Genomic DNA, 15,431 nt, shown 5'->3' with positions numbered 1-15,431 from the left:
AGGGCGTTGGTCTCAGTGATGAATCGATCTGAAGAACACCTTAAAGACCTTCACGTCGGTTCTGCAAAGGTTGGCTGAGTGTGTTCGGATCCGTTGACACGCCCATAAGGGGTTGAAGCGCCGGGCTTTACCGACCGCACTCGAGACGCGGCGAGATACCGGACAGATTCCTAAGGAGCATCTTAGTCCTTAAGTGATTTTCGAGGTGGAAAGGAAGCAGAAAGGGACGAATAACGGAATTTCACCCCTTTTACAGTCTATCATTTGAGGAGCATATTGGAGGTGAGCGGTGAACACGGTAAGGAAGAATATACATTTTGCGTCGGAGATGTCATAAGCGGGCAGCTGGCTTTGGGATGCAGGATTTGAAGGGTTAAATTCTGCAGTTTCTGCTTCGTCTGGTACTTTTCCGATTGGATAAAGTTGCTGTTGAAACACGAATACAATAAGGCTTAAGATGTTTATTTAGAGGTTCAGAAGAGCATTTAGGCTTGTTGAAGAGATTTGCGCTTGGTTCTGCATAACATCACATTAAATGCCCTGTCAGCTCGCGAGCACAGTCCTGTATTCACAAATCAAATGTTTCCATTAAAATATGCTTTGAGGTGAAATTACAGGACAATTAAGATGATGAAAGCAAATATGATAATTAGACCTAATTGTCGCGATTAGCTCGAAAAATGTCAGTTTTATAATAACATTAATAATCTAGATTTGATATAATTCTTATTTTAGGCTAATTTCTGCAAGTCAATTTACGTTTCATTTCGTCGTCTGTGCACCGTAATAACCCGAACATGTGTGGGCGATCTTTCTCATCGTGTGACCGAGAGAAAATTTGTTTGACTGGCAAATAGTTTTATGATTGGGAGGGGAAAAGATCATTTGAAGGTTTTCCTCAGAAATAGAGGAGAGATGCGAGAGCGCGCGCGCGCGCTCCAGGGCAAGTCAAAGCTACCGCCGCCCCCGCTGCTCTTAACACATACGGACTGTGTCTCAAAACCTAATCAGATGCTCATCTACACGCCATATTCTTAACTATAATGCTGCCCCAAAATGGTGCCTAGGTAGGCAGCTCACTAGGTTGTGACACACGGCCATGATCTCATCGCCTTTCATGTCATACATCAGACCCTTTTAACTACAATATAGTCTTTTGAATTGGTTCAAGGCTTTAAATTGGATTATGATCCACGAGATACAGTAGTATAGTCATGTTAGTCTGAATGGAATGGTCTGGAAGTAATTTCCAGATGCCCAGTCCTGGTCTCTTAGGAGATGACCTGCTTCTAACATCAATAACCACGTATGAATTTGCTACCAAATAGAGATACAGCACTTTTCCAAAGGTTGAGCTTGATTTCCCTGAGCTCCTATTCATCTTTTATTTCCCTGGTTTGCACGGCCTGCTTCTGGTATAATTTACCAATTTATAATATTGTAGTTCATATAGGCTATCTGCAGCAGGTTGATTTGAGCTCCTATTTATCATTTGCATTGCACTCAGGAGAACAGCATCTTATGTTGTTGCTATATGGTCTGCATTTCTGCCTCCATGTTGCCCATGTTTTATGTATGCTGTCTTATAGGAGAGGTACTGTGAGGTTGATGTAAGAGATGTCATACTGAGAGAGAGAGAGTGGACCAGATGGCACTATGTCCATATAAAACTAAAATAGTGCTGACGCATTTATACCTCAGCACATGTGTCTCATTGTCCAGAGATGGAAAAAGAAATATACTTACTCATTTGCTGCTGTTTTTCCATTTTTGCAGCTGAATGACAATAAAATGTTAACATGCAACATTTGAGCGTCTGAACAGAAGTCTGTTATGAAATCACTGAATGGCCTAAATGCACGTCTGCTGTTCTGGATGCTTGCAATGCTGTCTAATGTCTGGCCTGGCAAAGGTTTTCGTAGGATTCTTGCGATGTCATTATGTGTGAAGACTGTAATGTTTGTGTTTGTCCTGATATTTCCACAACACAGATCATCATATATAATTTCTATATGATACTGCCTTTAATAAAATTCAAATTAAATATAATTTAAGTACAGTAAAGTACAGTTTGTACATCAAAATATGGATTTCCACAGCCATTGGAAAATCTGAAAATATCAGGGAATGTTAACATTTTGATATCCAGGCCTTTGAATGTCATGGAAATTAAATACATACATTAATTATCTTTAACATGTTTATTTAAAATTATCTTTTACTTAAAAAATATTTAATGAATATGAATCAGTTCATTCCAAGAATAGGTACCAGACAAAGAAATGAAAAAACATCTAAGATATATATATATATATATATATATATATATATATATATATATATATATATATATATATATATATATATATAATATAAGCCCGCATGGAATCTGCTCTTAAAAGAAAGTTCTGGATTTTTTTCTGCAGAGTTGAAACACCTGTTATTCACTTTTAAACATCAATCACCTCTTATGTGCTGATTTATAATATATTTTACTTATGTTTTTATCTTCCAATATGTGCCTACTCCTTTGTTTAACACTTATTACCATATTTAAATCATCTTAAATCAGCACAGAAAATGCAGAAAAGTCATGTAAAGATCATAGAAATTCTTTGGGATGTAAAAATGCAAAACAAATCAAAACATCCCAACATGGGAAAAAAGATTTTTGTAGAACAAACCAGTCTAACAGATAGATTCAGTCTGATTTAATTTCCTCCCACATTTTTTATGTCTTCAGTCATTAAATATCCTCCTGTCCTGATTATGGAGATAATGATCCACCCAAATGATGTCATGTTTCTCATGTGCATTTATACAGACACAAACACACAGACAGCACTGTATCTAAAGCATCATTTCTCATGAAATTTCTTGACCAAGGTAATTATAAGTCCCCTCTGAGATACCAGATCAATGTCAGTTAGAAAAGTCAAGCCAATAAACCCACAATTACACATCCAAATCATTTTTTTTCAAGAGGCTCGTTTGTCAACACATCCCTTTTAGATCCATGGCCTGATGATTTACGTCAGAGCCCATAAAAGCTGAAAAACATAAATGTCTGTCTTACATTAACATAAACTGATTTGTTTTATAGTCACACCCTATTTACAAGTCCACATCAAAGCACCCAATCGACCTGTGTCCGTTTGCCAACACTGCCATTTTGATCATTGGTGTCCTGTTCTCTAGTAGGAATGTGAGAGCAATTGAGCAATGTACCATGAAACTTACACAATTACAATGTCATTGTTTGTCATTTAAATCATCTTTGAATGTGAATGTATTTTTATCTGTAAATGTTTTCAGAGCCAATATGCAGAATCTGAGACTGCTCATCTTAAGCGTGCTGTTCCATTCAGGTAAGAAAGAGTCCTTGTGAATCTTTTGAGTGGTTGATCTTTTGTATCATTATTATCACCACACAAGTGTTGTTTCTTGTGTGGAAATGTTAAGGACAGTGGCTCTGACATGCTAATAGCTATTGTAGTTCTTTAATTACAGTCCTGATCCACAATGCATCTTCTCTAAGTGCTGTAATGTTCTCACAAATGGCAATGAAGGACTGAATGTACCAGCTTGCAAGGACTGTATACTGTACAATCACAGCTTTTTAGTTATATAATGAATATCTAACCTCACATGACCAGTAATATTAAATGTGTCATACAATTGATGTATATTAGCATATTTTCCATAACAATAGGTAGTTTTCATACATACTAATATGTATTGGGTCATTCCGTCAACTAAACCAGATGTCCCTGGCTAAAAATTTTGATTTCGATCTTTTTTTTTTTTTTTCTGGTGAAAGCAATAGATAAATAAAGAAGAAAACCAAAATATTAAATGTCATGGATGTATATTTATTAAGTGAACCACTATTTTGTAGAGGGGGGTCAAAATGACGATTTTCACCTGAGATTTGGAGCCAAATTACAGGGGGGTAAAAATGACTTTAGAAAGATGGCAGCATCATTATTATATTTTTACACAGAGATTGGTAGGTCTATTAGTACAATCTGCTGACTTTAGCAATCTTTGTTGCATTATATGCCAACGGAGATGGTTCAAAAATGGAAAAAAGCACTTCTTGTGTTTTTTGCCCGCAGTTTGTATGCCTGTAACTCAAGAAGTATTAAAGATATTATAATATGCTTTTAGACTCTGGAAGTTAATTTGTTTTTTGGTTTCTTAATATTTAAGGCCCAATATGGTACATTTCCTGAGGTATGGGGATTTCAATGTGGCTCCATGAGAAAATTGTTAAGTTGTACACATTTTTAGTGGTCAAAAACCAAATGTGGGTCACTATGCATACAACTGTTACTTTTTTCTTTTAAACCTTTTTCTTTTGACTTATGTTTGTCTTTCTTCAGAAAAAAATATTTTTAAAAAAAATAAAAAAATTGACCCAGGGAAGTTTCTGAGATTTGGTTGATTTGACAAAATGATGTGAAATATCAATCCAAAACTCAGAGCTAAAACTAGTAGTAAATTAGCTCTTGTGCTTTGAAAAGATCAGATGTGCACTTTAACTAAATTACATTTGTCCACTAAAATATGATTTAAATATTTTCTTTAAAATATTCCAATAAACTTAAAAAATGTCTTTTCATATGAATTGCCATATTAATAAATTAACAATTTGTACAGAATATGAACAGATATTTAATTTTCCATAACTGTTTCGTTAATTCTTTTATTTGACATCCAAATACAACAGAAAAAAATGTAAATGTAATTCAAATGAATTTTGCATTAATTGAAAGTACATTCTCAGACTAGTTATGCTGCTAATGAATGTGTTTGTTAATCTAAACACCGTGCTTTTTTTTTTTTTTTTTTTCATTTTTAGCATTCTCTGCAACTCTGAAAGGTAAAGCAAACAACAAGTTACTTTTTTATTGTTTGAATGATTTATTATTAATAATAATTATAAAAACAGTTTTAACAGTGTAGCACAATAAAATGCCTCTCTCTTTTGTGTTTCTTGTAGCCCAAGAACTGTCCCAGACATTGTTTTTTGGGGAAGACTTCCACATCCCCATGCCAGAAGGTAATGCTGAAGTGTTGTTCAGGCCTTCGATTGTTCCAGGACGTGAGAAGCCGCTGATGAGTTCTGGGAAAGTGGTTGATCTTCGTGCCAAACTCAACACTGGTTTGACCCACCTGATCTTGGAGAATGTTGGAGAAAGTGATGAAGGAGTCTACACCATCACATCTGACGAAAGCGCAGAGGATATTACACGCATCACACTCTATGTTAGAGGTACTGCATCATTTTCATTGCATAATACCAAAAAATTGTTCGCACACTTTGAACAGTAGCTTGTACACTAAATTGGATGCACACATTCACACTAGAATAGCTCTGAGTGACTTCCATTATTATAGGAAGTCATGTGGTGAACAGTAAGGGAGGTTTAATGACCTCCTGCAGTAATTGTAGATCTGTCAAGGCACACTGGTTGCCTTCCGTTCTTCTCTACCTAAAGATCCTTCTTTCTCTCTACCCAGCTATCTGTTTCTCCCTTTATTAGTGGTGCTGGCTGACATTTTCCATGAATGCTGTACAAAATGTGGCTTTTTTTCTTTAAACAATTGGTCAGAGTAAGAAAGCGTTTAGGGAGCTGTTAATATGAGCCGTTTTATTTTCTATTCATTTTCAGGGTTTGCAATATATGTAACACGTCTACATTTTCTAATAAACATTAAATAAACAAAAAATATAATCATAAAAATAAACAACAATATTGAAAATACTGCTAAATAATACTGAAAATGCTGAGTTTTGTATAAATTAAACTTTTTTTTTTCCGAATGCAAGTTTGCACTTATTGCTTATTGTTTCTTATAATAACTTCAGTAACAGGACTGAAGGTTCAACACATACAGTCAACAGAAAATGAAAAAGTGGAAGGAAATTACTCAATCTCATGTCGCTCCACACCCGTAAGACCTTTGTTCATCTTCAGAACACAAATTAAGATATTTTTGATAAAATCTGATGGCTCAGTGAGGCCTCTATAGACAGCAAGATAATTAACACTTTCAGTGCCCAGAAAGCTACTAAAGACATATTATAACAGTTCATGTGACTACAGTGGTTCAACCTTAATGTTATGAAGCGACAAGTATACTTTTTGTGTGCCAAAAAAACAAAATAGTGACTTAACAATATCTAGTGATTGCGATTTCAAAACAATGCTTCATGAAACTTCGAAGCTTTACAAATCTTTTGTTTCGAATCAGTGGTTCGGAGCGTGTATCAAACTGCCAAAGTCCCGTGATTTCAGTAAACGAGGCTTTGTTACTTCAGAAGTGTTTTGAAATTTCAGTGGTTCACCACTGGGGGGCGTGACTTTGGCAGTTTGATACACGCTTCAAATCACTGATTCGAAACAAAAGATTCGTAAAGCTACGATGCTTCATGAAGCAGTGTTTTGAAATTGCCCATTACTAGATATTGTTGAATAATGTCGGTACACAAACGTATTTTCGTTGCTTCATAACATTAAGGTTGAACCACTGTAGTCACATGAACTGTTTTAAATATGTCTTTAGTAGCTTTCTGGGCGTTTGAAAGTGTAAATTATCTTGCTGTCAATGGAGGCCTCACTGAGCCATTGGATTTTATCAAAAATATCTTAATTTGTGTTCCGAAGATGAACGAAGATCTTACGGGTGTGGAACGACATGAGGGTGAGTAATTAATTTTTGGGTGAACTAACCCTTTAACAGTGTATTGCACCAACTGTGGATTTGTAAAATTAATAATTAAAATGTGTATCACTAAAATAAATTGAATGCCAATTCAATAGACAATATCAAAATGATGTTTGATTTTGTTGTATACAGTTGAGAACATCTAACGGTCTACTACTGTCTGTTCCCTATAAAGTGTATATCAGGACATAATATACACTTTACAGGGAACAGACATTTGATCTGTTTAGAACTAGCAATTTTTCATGCTAGTTTAATATTATGATAGATAATAGCTTATCTAATAGTTCTTACAACATACATTTTTAACATGCAATTCTAATGCATGGCCAGCACAACTTCTTCAGAAAATGTCAAAATCTCATGGATTTCCGTCTTTTCTTTCTCTCTTACTTTTCAGATTGCTCTAGTGAGGTCATTGTTAAGTATGGTTTAGATTTTCACGTTTCGCTCAATGATATCTCAGACCCAGTGGCTGTGGGCTTTCGTCACAGCTCAGTGGAGGCCAATCAGACTTCAGTACCGGCTGTGGAACTAGTGAAAGTTGATGGAACATCCAAGGAGGATTACAAAGAGCGCATCGAGATCACTCCTCAAAAGTTCACTCTGCGTGCTGTTACAGGGGTTGATGAAGGCAGTTACACCTTCAGCGACTCCAATGGGAAAGTCAAGAAGAAGATCTGCCTGAATGTTAAAGGTGAGAGCAGGAAGCACATTTCCAAGGGTTCATGACACAACAATATTATTTAAATAACATTTGAATAACATATTAATGTCCTAATCCTGACCATCTGAATGAAGCAAGTACAGCATTTGAGATAAAATAATAATATATGAGTATGTATAAAAAACATTTTGAGTGAAAAATGAAATAGGATAATAAAGTCTGCTATTCCTTACAATAAATAATCCTAAAATAAACACTGAGAAGATGAATAAGACCACATCCTTTTATCATACTGAAGGCACTTATTTTGCACTGATTACTGTAGAGCTGTTCATTTTACCATACATTACATGGCTATAAATAAAGGGAAATATTGATTTGTGGTAAAATGATTTGATTATGAGAAAAGAAAGAGGCCGCAGAGTGATATGAGATATATGAAACTAGTACAGAAGATTGTTTTCTGGGGACAATGGTCAAATAAACAGTTTAGCGGTCATTATAACAAAAACTGCAACTGACCAATCAGAATCAAGTATCCTGACAGGCAAAGATAAAAACTGAGGTGTGAAATATAAGACTGGAGGTTGTTTTTATGGAATATATACTGCGAAAAAATAAAGCTTCGAAAAGGCAGTTTTCACAGTGATGCTATAGAAGAACCATTTTCCCCTTGAACTTTCCCTTGAAAAAAAACAGTGTGTTTCTTTGTGTAAATAACATTTTAATAATCTAAAGAATCTTTTTTCCACTATAAATAACCTTTATTCATGGAACCATTGATGCCAATAAACAACCTTTATATTTAAGAGTGTTTAAGAGTACTCTTCAGGTACGTCATAAAACACAACAAAAAGAAAGCATAGTAGGGGAAGCACAAAGACAGGAAGAGAGACAGATGGAATGGAGTCTGTCATTCTCTGCCTACAGCATTTATTCCCTAAAAAATTTATGCTTTCTCCTCCCTACCAATTCTTTTTCCTCTTTCTTCACTCTCCTGACATCATCTTAGAAAATAGCTGAACAGCTCAGCTTCAGTAACAGCTTTCTTTCTGTCCTTCTTTTTTTCTTTCTTCCAGCACATCTGATATTTGTAACCCTTTTATACGGTGACACTCTGAAAATAAACCTGCACTTAAATAGCTCTTTAGCTCGCCTGCTGTACACCCCTAAGTCTGACAACCACAAATATTTGATTATGGAGAGCGGACAACTCAACCTGCCTCCTAACCTGGATCTCGAAGGTCGCCTCTCTTTGGAGGATTCTATGTGTCTTCTGACAGATGTGAAGGCTAGTGATGCTGGAGTTTTCAGTGTGACTGACCTTCAGGGATTCCTGGTGTCTGATGTTTACCTAGAGATAGAAGGTGAGGAGATGCAAGATGAACAGTTCATTTAATTTTCATGATTTGCACTTAATGGTGTATCTCGTTCTCTCTCAGCATACAAGCTCCCTAAACTCTACATTGCCATCATCGCTTTGGTAGCATTATTGGTGTTGCTGCTTTTAGTGTGCTTGGTGTCATGTTTGGTGAAGATACGCAAACGTGCAGCAAAGGCCAGAGCCATTGAGGAGAAAGTCCAGAATGCAGGGAAAGTGGAGGGTGATACCTTCAGAAAGGTATTTACCACCTATCTTACCACCTACTTTATGTAAGCACCAATATGTAATATATAATGTCCATATATAATGGCCCTAAGAAGTATGTGGACTTAGGTCACACAGATATAGTGATGTTATTACATTAGATGCAAAATATCAAACCAAGTGGCATTTCCAACAAATTATGTTTGATCAACCAATGAAAAACTTGAAGATTGTTTGGGGAAACCTGATTGAAAACTTTGCAATTCCATTTGCAAGTCTCACAAAAAGGACACACCTAATCTTTGAAAAAAAATATATATGTAAAGTACAAACATTTGCTTTATGATTTACATTCTCATTTCATGTTTTCTATAACATGAAAGTAACAAGAAAAAGTGTTGGTCTTCCTGCGTTGTATATCATAAGCCCTTTGCTCATGTTTCTGCAGGTTGTGAAAGAAGCCTGTACCCGTCAGAATGAGGAAGCCCCGGCCCTGTCACAGAAAGAAGACATCACTGAGAAATCACAGAGCACAGAGGTCAGCATTAAGGTGAGCACCAGGAAGCTGTAAGACATTTTAGTTATTAGATCTATCTTTATATCTAAATCCCATGCATTTGCTCAGTATAAACTGCCGAATTATGTTTAATGTTGTTGAAATGCTCTAAGAATCCTAAGTTCTGATTATGTTCCTCAGGGTTTGGAGGTGTCTACTAAAGAGCCAAGCCTGCAAGAGAGGAACATGGAGACCAGTGACTCTGGAGTGGGCTTTAATACCACTGGGCTCCCACTTGACAGTGACACTGATGCCCCAACAATAGCCTTAGCAGATTCTGATGTATTGAGTACCTCTGCTGCCCCTGACATCAAAGCTATTCCCAACCAAATTCCAGAGCCTAAGACGGCCCCCTCACCTCCAAAACCAGCACCATCTTCAGATCTAAAACCAACACCTGTGGCCAAGTCGACTGCTCCTCCACCACCTTCTCCTGAACCCAAACCACCAGTAACACCAACACCTGAATCCAAACCTGCTGCTACACCTGAACCAAAAGTGACCATCTCACCACCTGAAACAAAACCAACCTTAAGCCCATCGCCAGAACCCAAGCAACCAGTGACACCTGATCCAAAACCAATAAGTCCAGCACCTGAGGCCACATCAACTGATGTTAAACCAATTCCAAGTCCAACCCCTGAATCTCCAAAAGCTTCATTGCCAACTCCTGATGCGAAACCAGCCGTTACTCCAGATGCCAAACCAGCAGTTTCACCTACTCCTGAACCCTCACCAGCTAAAGTTGGCACCCCTGAACAGAAACCCACCTTAAGCCCCACACCTGATCCCAAGACCCCGGATCCTAAACCGGTTTCTCCAATCCCTGAGCCTAAGCCACCAGTCTCACCGATTCTCGACTCGAAACCAACTACAAATGGTACTCCTGAATCCAAGGAGCCAAGTGCACCTTTATCTCCTGGCCTGGATGCAAAGGGCACTACCCCTCCCAAAACCCCTGAATCTGGGAAAAGCTCAGTCAAAACTCCTGAGCTCATCTCCAGTGGAGGTCTAGACTCGGCTTCTCCCATTGACAGTGCACCACCTTCAAGCACTGATGGAGCTGCCACCAACTGAGATTAAAACCGTAGCCTCGTTCCTGCCGCCTCCTATATTAACCACCACAGACAATCTAGACACTTGATTCAAAGAAGAGCTAAGTGACTTCCTTAGGGGGTGGGTTCCTCGGTCTTTTGAGTCTCACTTTTAATACGATTAACATGCATCAATGGAAAGATCCACTGTAAATTCACTCAGTTTACTAATATTTAATCAGCCCATAAAAGGGTTCGAATACAGAGATGAAGCACTTCAGACCTTACACCATTGACTGATTTAATACAGAATGAGGGAGGCCATCTGGGGTATTCCAAGAAAGTGTACAAAGACAAATCTTCCATCACAGAAATAATACATCACTGCATGAAGATATTGAGAAAATAAATTCTATTATCGGTTCCGTAATCCAAGATTACTGTGGTTGAATTTGGAGAAAGGCACACAAGGGCATGGGACATTAATCATTTTCATTCTATACAAGATCATTTCTGCTCCATTTTGACGAGTCGGAGAATCTAAATTGCAGCATTGATACTGAGAAAGCGGCGAGCCAACCTTCTGCTGTCTGAGGACTGGAAAAATGGAAAAATCATGTCACTTCGACGCATGCAAGTCAACATGTCATTTTGACAAAGGGGATGAACGAGGAAACTACTGAAGTGAAGTGCAAAGCCAAACAAAGAAAAACCATTTGACCAAAAAAATATAATAATAATCACAAACCTTCATAGACTAATCTGTGACTCTGTGCCTGGAGGACTTTTTTGTGAATCTTCTTCTATAAGTCTAACCTAAGACACTAGTCTCATAGATGTTCTTGTCCAGAGATGTGCACATTTCCCATTCATCCAGTAACAAAAATATTGCTGTTGAAGTCTCTCTCAGTTACTTGCGTAAGCAAGAACTGTTAAAAATATCACTCGTGAGTCGTGACAATGGTTGAAGTCAACAGGATATGTAAACAGGTACAAGTTCTTTGAGTAAGTCATGTTGAGATTGTTAGATCTCAGTAGTGAGACTGTTTCCATCATTAGTGTTCTGGAGTATTGTGCTAAAATTGAATTGACCCTACTAATAGTGCCATTTTAGCATGTGGTTCCCAAAAGGAAATATACAAATCAGATAATGATGCAAACACACCTGAAAAATATGCACTGAGCGTAGATCCCCATCTTGCCGAGTGCTCAGTTGTGGAGGATGCAGCAGACTACTACAATATGCCATACTTTTACTGGCACCTTACAGCATTACTCCCACACTGTGATCCAAACACTTGAATTGGCTAAAAAGTGTGTTTGATAACACGCCATTCTTGATCATTAATGATCATTGTTTGATGAATTGCTCTCATGATCGGAAATTTATTGAAAATGTACCCAAACATCTCATTAAATTAAATTCAGTTTACCGCCCACTTTCCACAGATGATAATAGCGCAAAGGTAAATAGCACTGACTCTGAATCTATAATGATCCTAATTTACATAAAAAGGAGGCTTGTTTGTGCTGTAAAGAATGACAGTGATTGCGGGTGGTTGGTAAATAAGAGCAGAAGTAGCGCAAGCAGTAAATTAGACCAAGAACATCTGGTATGGTTAAATTTGCTGATTCTTGTTTGCTTGAGGAGCAAGTAGACATGGTTTCTAGGAAGATCTAGATCGTTACTTCTGTGTGTTGCTTCTGGTTAATCAACAATGTTCCACAAGTAATTTTAGATTTATAGTCATATATAGTTGAAAGAAAGTCTCACATATCAGTTTACGTATATTCCAGGTGCCTCCGGTGGAGCCTGAACACCACTGCCTGTTAATGTTGTATACGTCCAGGAACCTACTCCTACAAGACTATCTGTGGGAGCTGATGTTAAATCGCAGTGAGGTATGATAGCTAACTTGATATGTGTTTTAAGAACTTGAAGCATGGGCAGATTTGACAGACTGGAGGTTTGTGGGTAGATTTTATAATGTAACATTATCACTACCTCACAGTTAACCCTGACTAATCTACTAAACCACTAACTAAACAACATTGTAACGTATGTCGACATTAAAAAAAAAGAGAGAGATGTTATTTTGGCAAAGCACAAGGTTTGAAATACAATCAAACGTTTACAAATCTCAATCAGATATTTGGCAATGCCTTCTCCACAAATCTCTGAAAATGGCCTTGTTCCTTCTCAGCCGTCAACAGCTGTTTTAATATCAGTGCAAGAAAATGACACTAGAAAACCCATATAGCCTTAGTGTCACATCTCATAATGTAAATATCACAAACGCTTGATATCATAACCCTATTAAACTCAAAACTACTATTCTTTTTTTTTTTAATGCGCAAATTTTAGTCCACATTAAAAGTTAACCTCCTCACTTTGTTTGAAGAGAGAAAGAGAGCCGGTAAGTAAGTAAGTACATCTTAGCAATATAAAAAATGTGCAGATACACACACAATCATGTACACATGCATAATAATAACTTGTTTTCAGTTGAGTATTGTGAGGTTCTGTAGTTTGGTCTACACTTTCCAGATTCTTTAGTTTCTCACAACCATTCACAGGCAGCCACAACAGGGTTTTTATCATCTTTTATACAATACAAAACTTATGAACTTAGTGTAGCACAGTTCCCATCAGCTAAACCCATTGGCTGTTAAACGTCACATCTCATCTCCAGCAAATGATGTTACCGTTAAGTGCATCCCGGTAAAGCACATCACACAGGTTTCCAGGCAAAATCAATATTCTCCTGGTTACTCACTGAATCATCACAGTGTCTTAAAGCAGAAGATGACACTTAAGATATTCGTTACCCTTCAGGACACTGCCACTGATAATAGTCTTGTATCATGACATGATTACTGTCTGTTTTTGTATTTTGTGTGTTGATGCTAGTGTTGTATGTATGGTATTTATGATGAGAGATTATAGATGTTATTCACCATTGGCAACATCGGGAGGCCTGTATGTGTTTGTACAAGTGCATGTGAGTATGTTTGTGTGTTTCAGTGTGTTAGCAACAATCTCCATTGGATAGCTGTCATTTCAATGCAATTAGCGATGTCCTTTTTCTCCCTGGCTGGCTGGTAATTGCTGTTTCTTTTTAAGTGGTATTAAATGCAGATCCAATTTACAGAAGTGCACAGTGCAAGATTTATATCAGAATGGACTCGATGCTGTACAGTGGGACCTGACTATATCTGTTTTGATACCAAGATAGCCGTGTACTACAGGCCAATTTGATTTAATTGATGCTCAAGTCTACGCTAACAGAATAGTAATTTAGTTTATATGGCGCTTTTCCCTTGCTCAAGGCACTTTACAAAATACAGACAAAGTAAAGTAAAGTAACGATGCATCGTCATTGCAGTCTGTCATTGCATGCCATAGAGTTACTCTCCCATAGTGTCTATCTGTGCTATTGTGGTCATGCATATTTAGGAGGTAGTGTGTAGACGTCTAAAAGAAGTACTCTGATCTTCATGTGTCGCACGGCTCTGCAGGTCTCTAATTGGATAATTCCATTGTGTAAAACATCGCTTGGATGTCATTGAAACTGTTGCATTGTACGTTTCACCCTGTATCTTTCCATTCCATCAGTTAGACCTGATTGGTCGATGACATTCTTAAGGGCATTAAAGGGATAGTTCACTTGAAAAAAGAAAATTCTCTCATTGTCTACTCACCTCATGTTGGTCTAAAGCTGTATGACTGGCTTTCTTTCAAAATATTTTTTGTCCATACATTTTAATCAGTGGAGTCGAGAGGTGTTTTTGACTTTAATATATGGACAAAACAGTTGAAATATTCTTCAGACTATCTTCTTTTGTGCCCCACAGAATAAAGTCATGCAGGTTTGGAATGACATGCAGGTGAGTAAAGTAAAGAATTTAAATTTTCGGATGAGCTATGCTTTTAAGTAAATTCCCAGAATTCAACGGGTGTGAAATTATCTCTCAAGAGTGAGGAAAATAAGTGGTGAGAATGTATAGAGCATGAGAAGTCCACGTATCCTGTGGTGTTGTGCATTCTCCAAGTAAACTCAAAGTGCAGTTGTGTCCCACAGGTGCATGAGAGGTTTCTGCCTCTCTTTTCCTCTCCTTATTCCACCTGAGTGATGCTCTACATTTTATCAGTCCCCGTTTTTCCTTTTTGCACAAATACAACACATAAACATTTTGTAAAGAAGATATACTTCCTTTCTTTCATGCCTAGAAATAATAATAAATGATTTTAAAATGTTTCTCAGAGTCATTGTGTTATTTTTCCTCCTCACACCTGTGATACAGCAGTTATAAAGCCCTGCACACAGCACAACCTGGTATTAAGTTGCATTTTGGTCGATCGAATCACAAGTGGACGACACTAAATACCATCCTCCAATACCATCCATAATGTCCACTTTAGACCACTTCCAGAGGTAGATGAAAACGCATTCGACCAGATTGCTGAATTGTAGTGAAAACGCTCGAACAGCTGCTAAAGACTGCCTACATTATGGAAAGCGCGCTAGCCAGACTGGATTTAAACTTTGTCGGCTGAAGACCCAAGTTTGGTTTGAAGACGAAAAACATACTACGCACAATGTTCTCTCACCATTCCTGATTATTAACACGCACTTACCACGTTCGGCCGGTCTTGCAGCTGTCAGGCCTGACATGGCTCTCCTATTTCCAAAAAAAAAAGAAAAAAAAAAGATAGTGCTTTCTGCCCTTGTAGTCAATCACACTCACACTTTCTCTCTAACTTTCTCTTTCCTTCTCCCTTGGCCTGTTGCTGGCAGGGTGCTGAGGGGACCTCCCTCTTCATTTTTCTTTTCTCCAACAGCACATAGT

General features: G+C 37.5%; 1 protein-coding gene across 2 annotated transcripts; it reads left to right on the top strand.

The window, feature by feature from the left end:
- The first annotated feature begins 135 nt into the window (after positions 1-135).
- On the top strand, positions 136-14,839 carry si:dkeyp-77h1.4. Of its 2 annotated transcripts, none has more exons than XM_048151969.1 (9): positions 136-282; positions 3,316-3,368; positions 4,865-4,885; positions 5,006-5,278; positions 7,136-7,432; positions 8,482-8,769; positions 8,845-9,023; positions 9,439-9,540; positions 9,688-14,839. In XM_048151969.1, exons 2-9 carry the CDS (start codon positions 3,323-3,325, stop codon positions 10,621-10,623), a joined length of 2,142 nt encoding a protein of 713 aa, XP_048007926.1. In that variant the 5' UTR covers positions 136-282; positions 3,316-3,322; the 3' UTR covers positions 10,624-14,839. The 2 variants fall into 2 exon arrangements, with proteins under 2 accessions (XP_048007926.1, XP_048007927.1); XM_048151970.1 differs by having other exon boundaries at positions 148-298.
- Positions 14,840-15,431: the final 592 nt, after the last annotated feature.

This window comes from Megalobrama amblycephala, linkage group LG13 (assembly GCF_018812025.1).
Source record: "Megalobrama amblycephala isolate DHTTF-2021 linkage group LG13, ASM1881202v1, whole genome shotgun sequence".
NCBI lineage: Eukaryota > Metazoa > Chordata > Actinopteri > Cypriniformes > Xenocyprididae > Megalobrama > Megalobrama amblycephala.
Note: the sequence above shows the minus strand (reverse complement) of the source record. Positions and strands in the feature narration are given on the sequence as shown.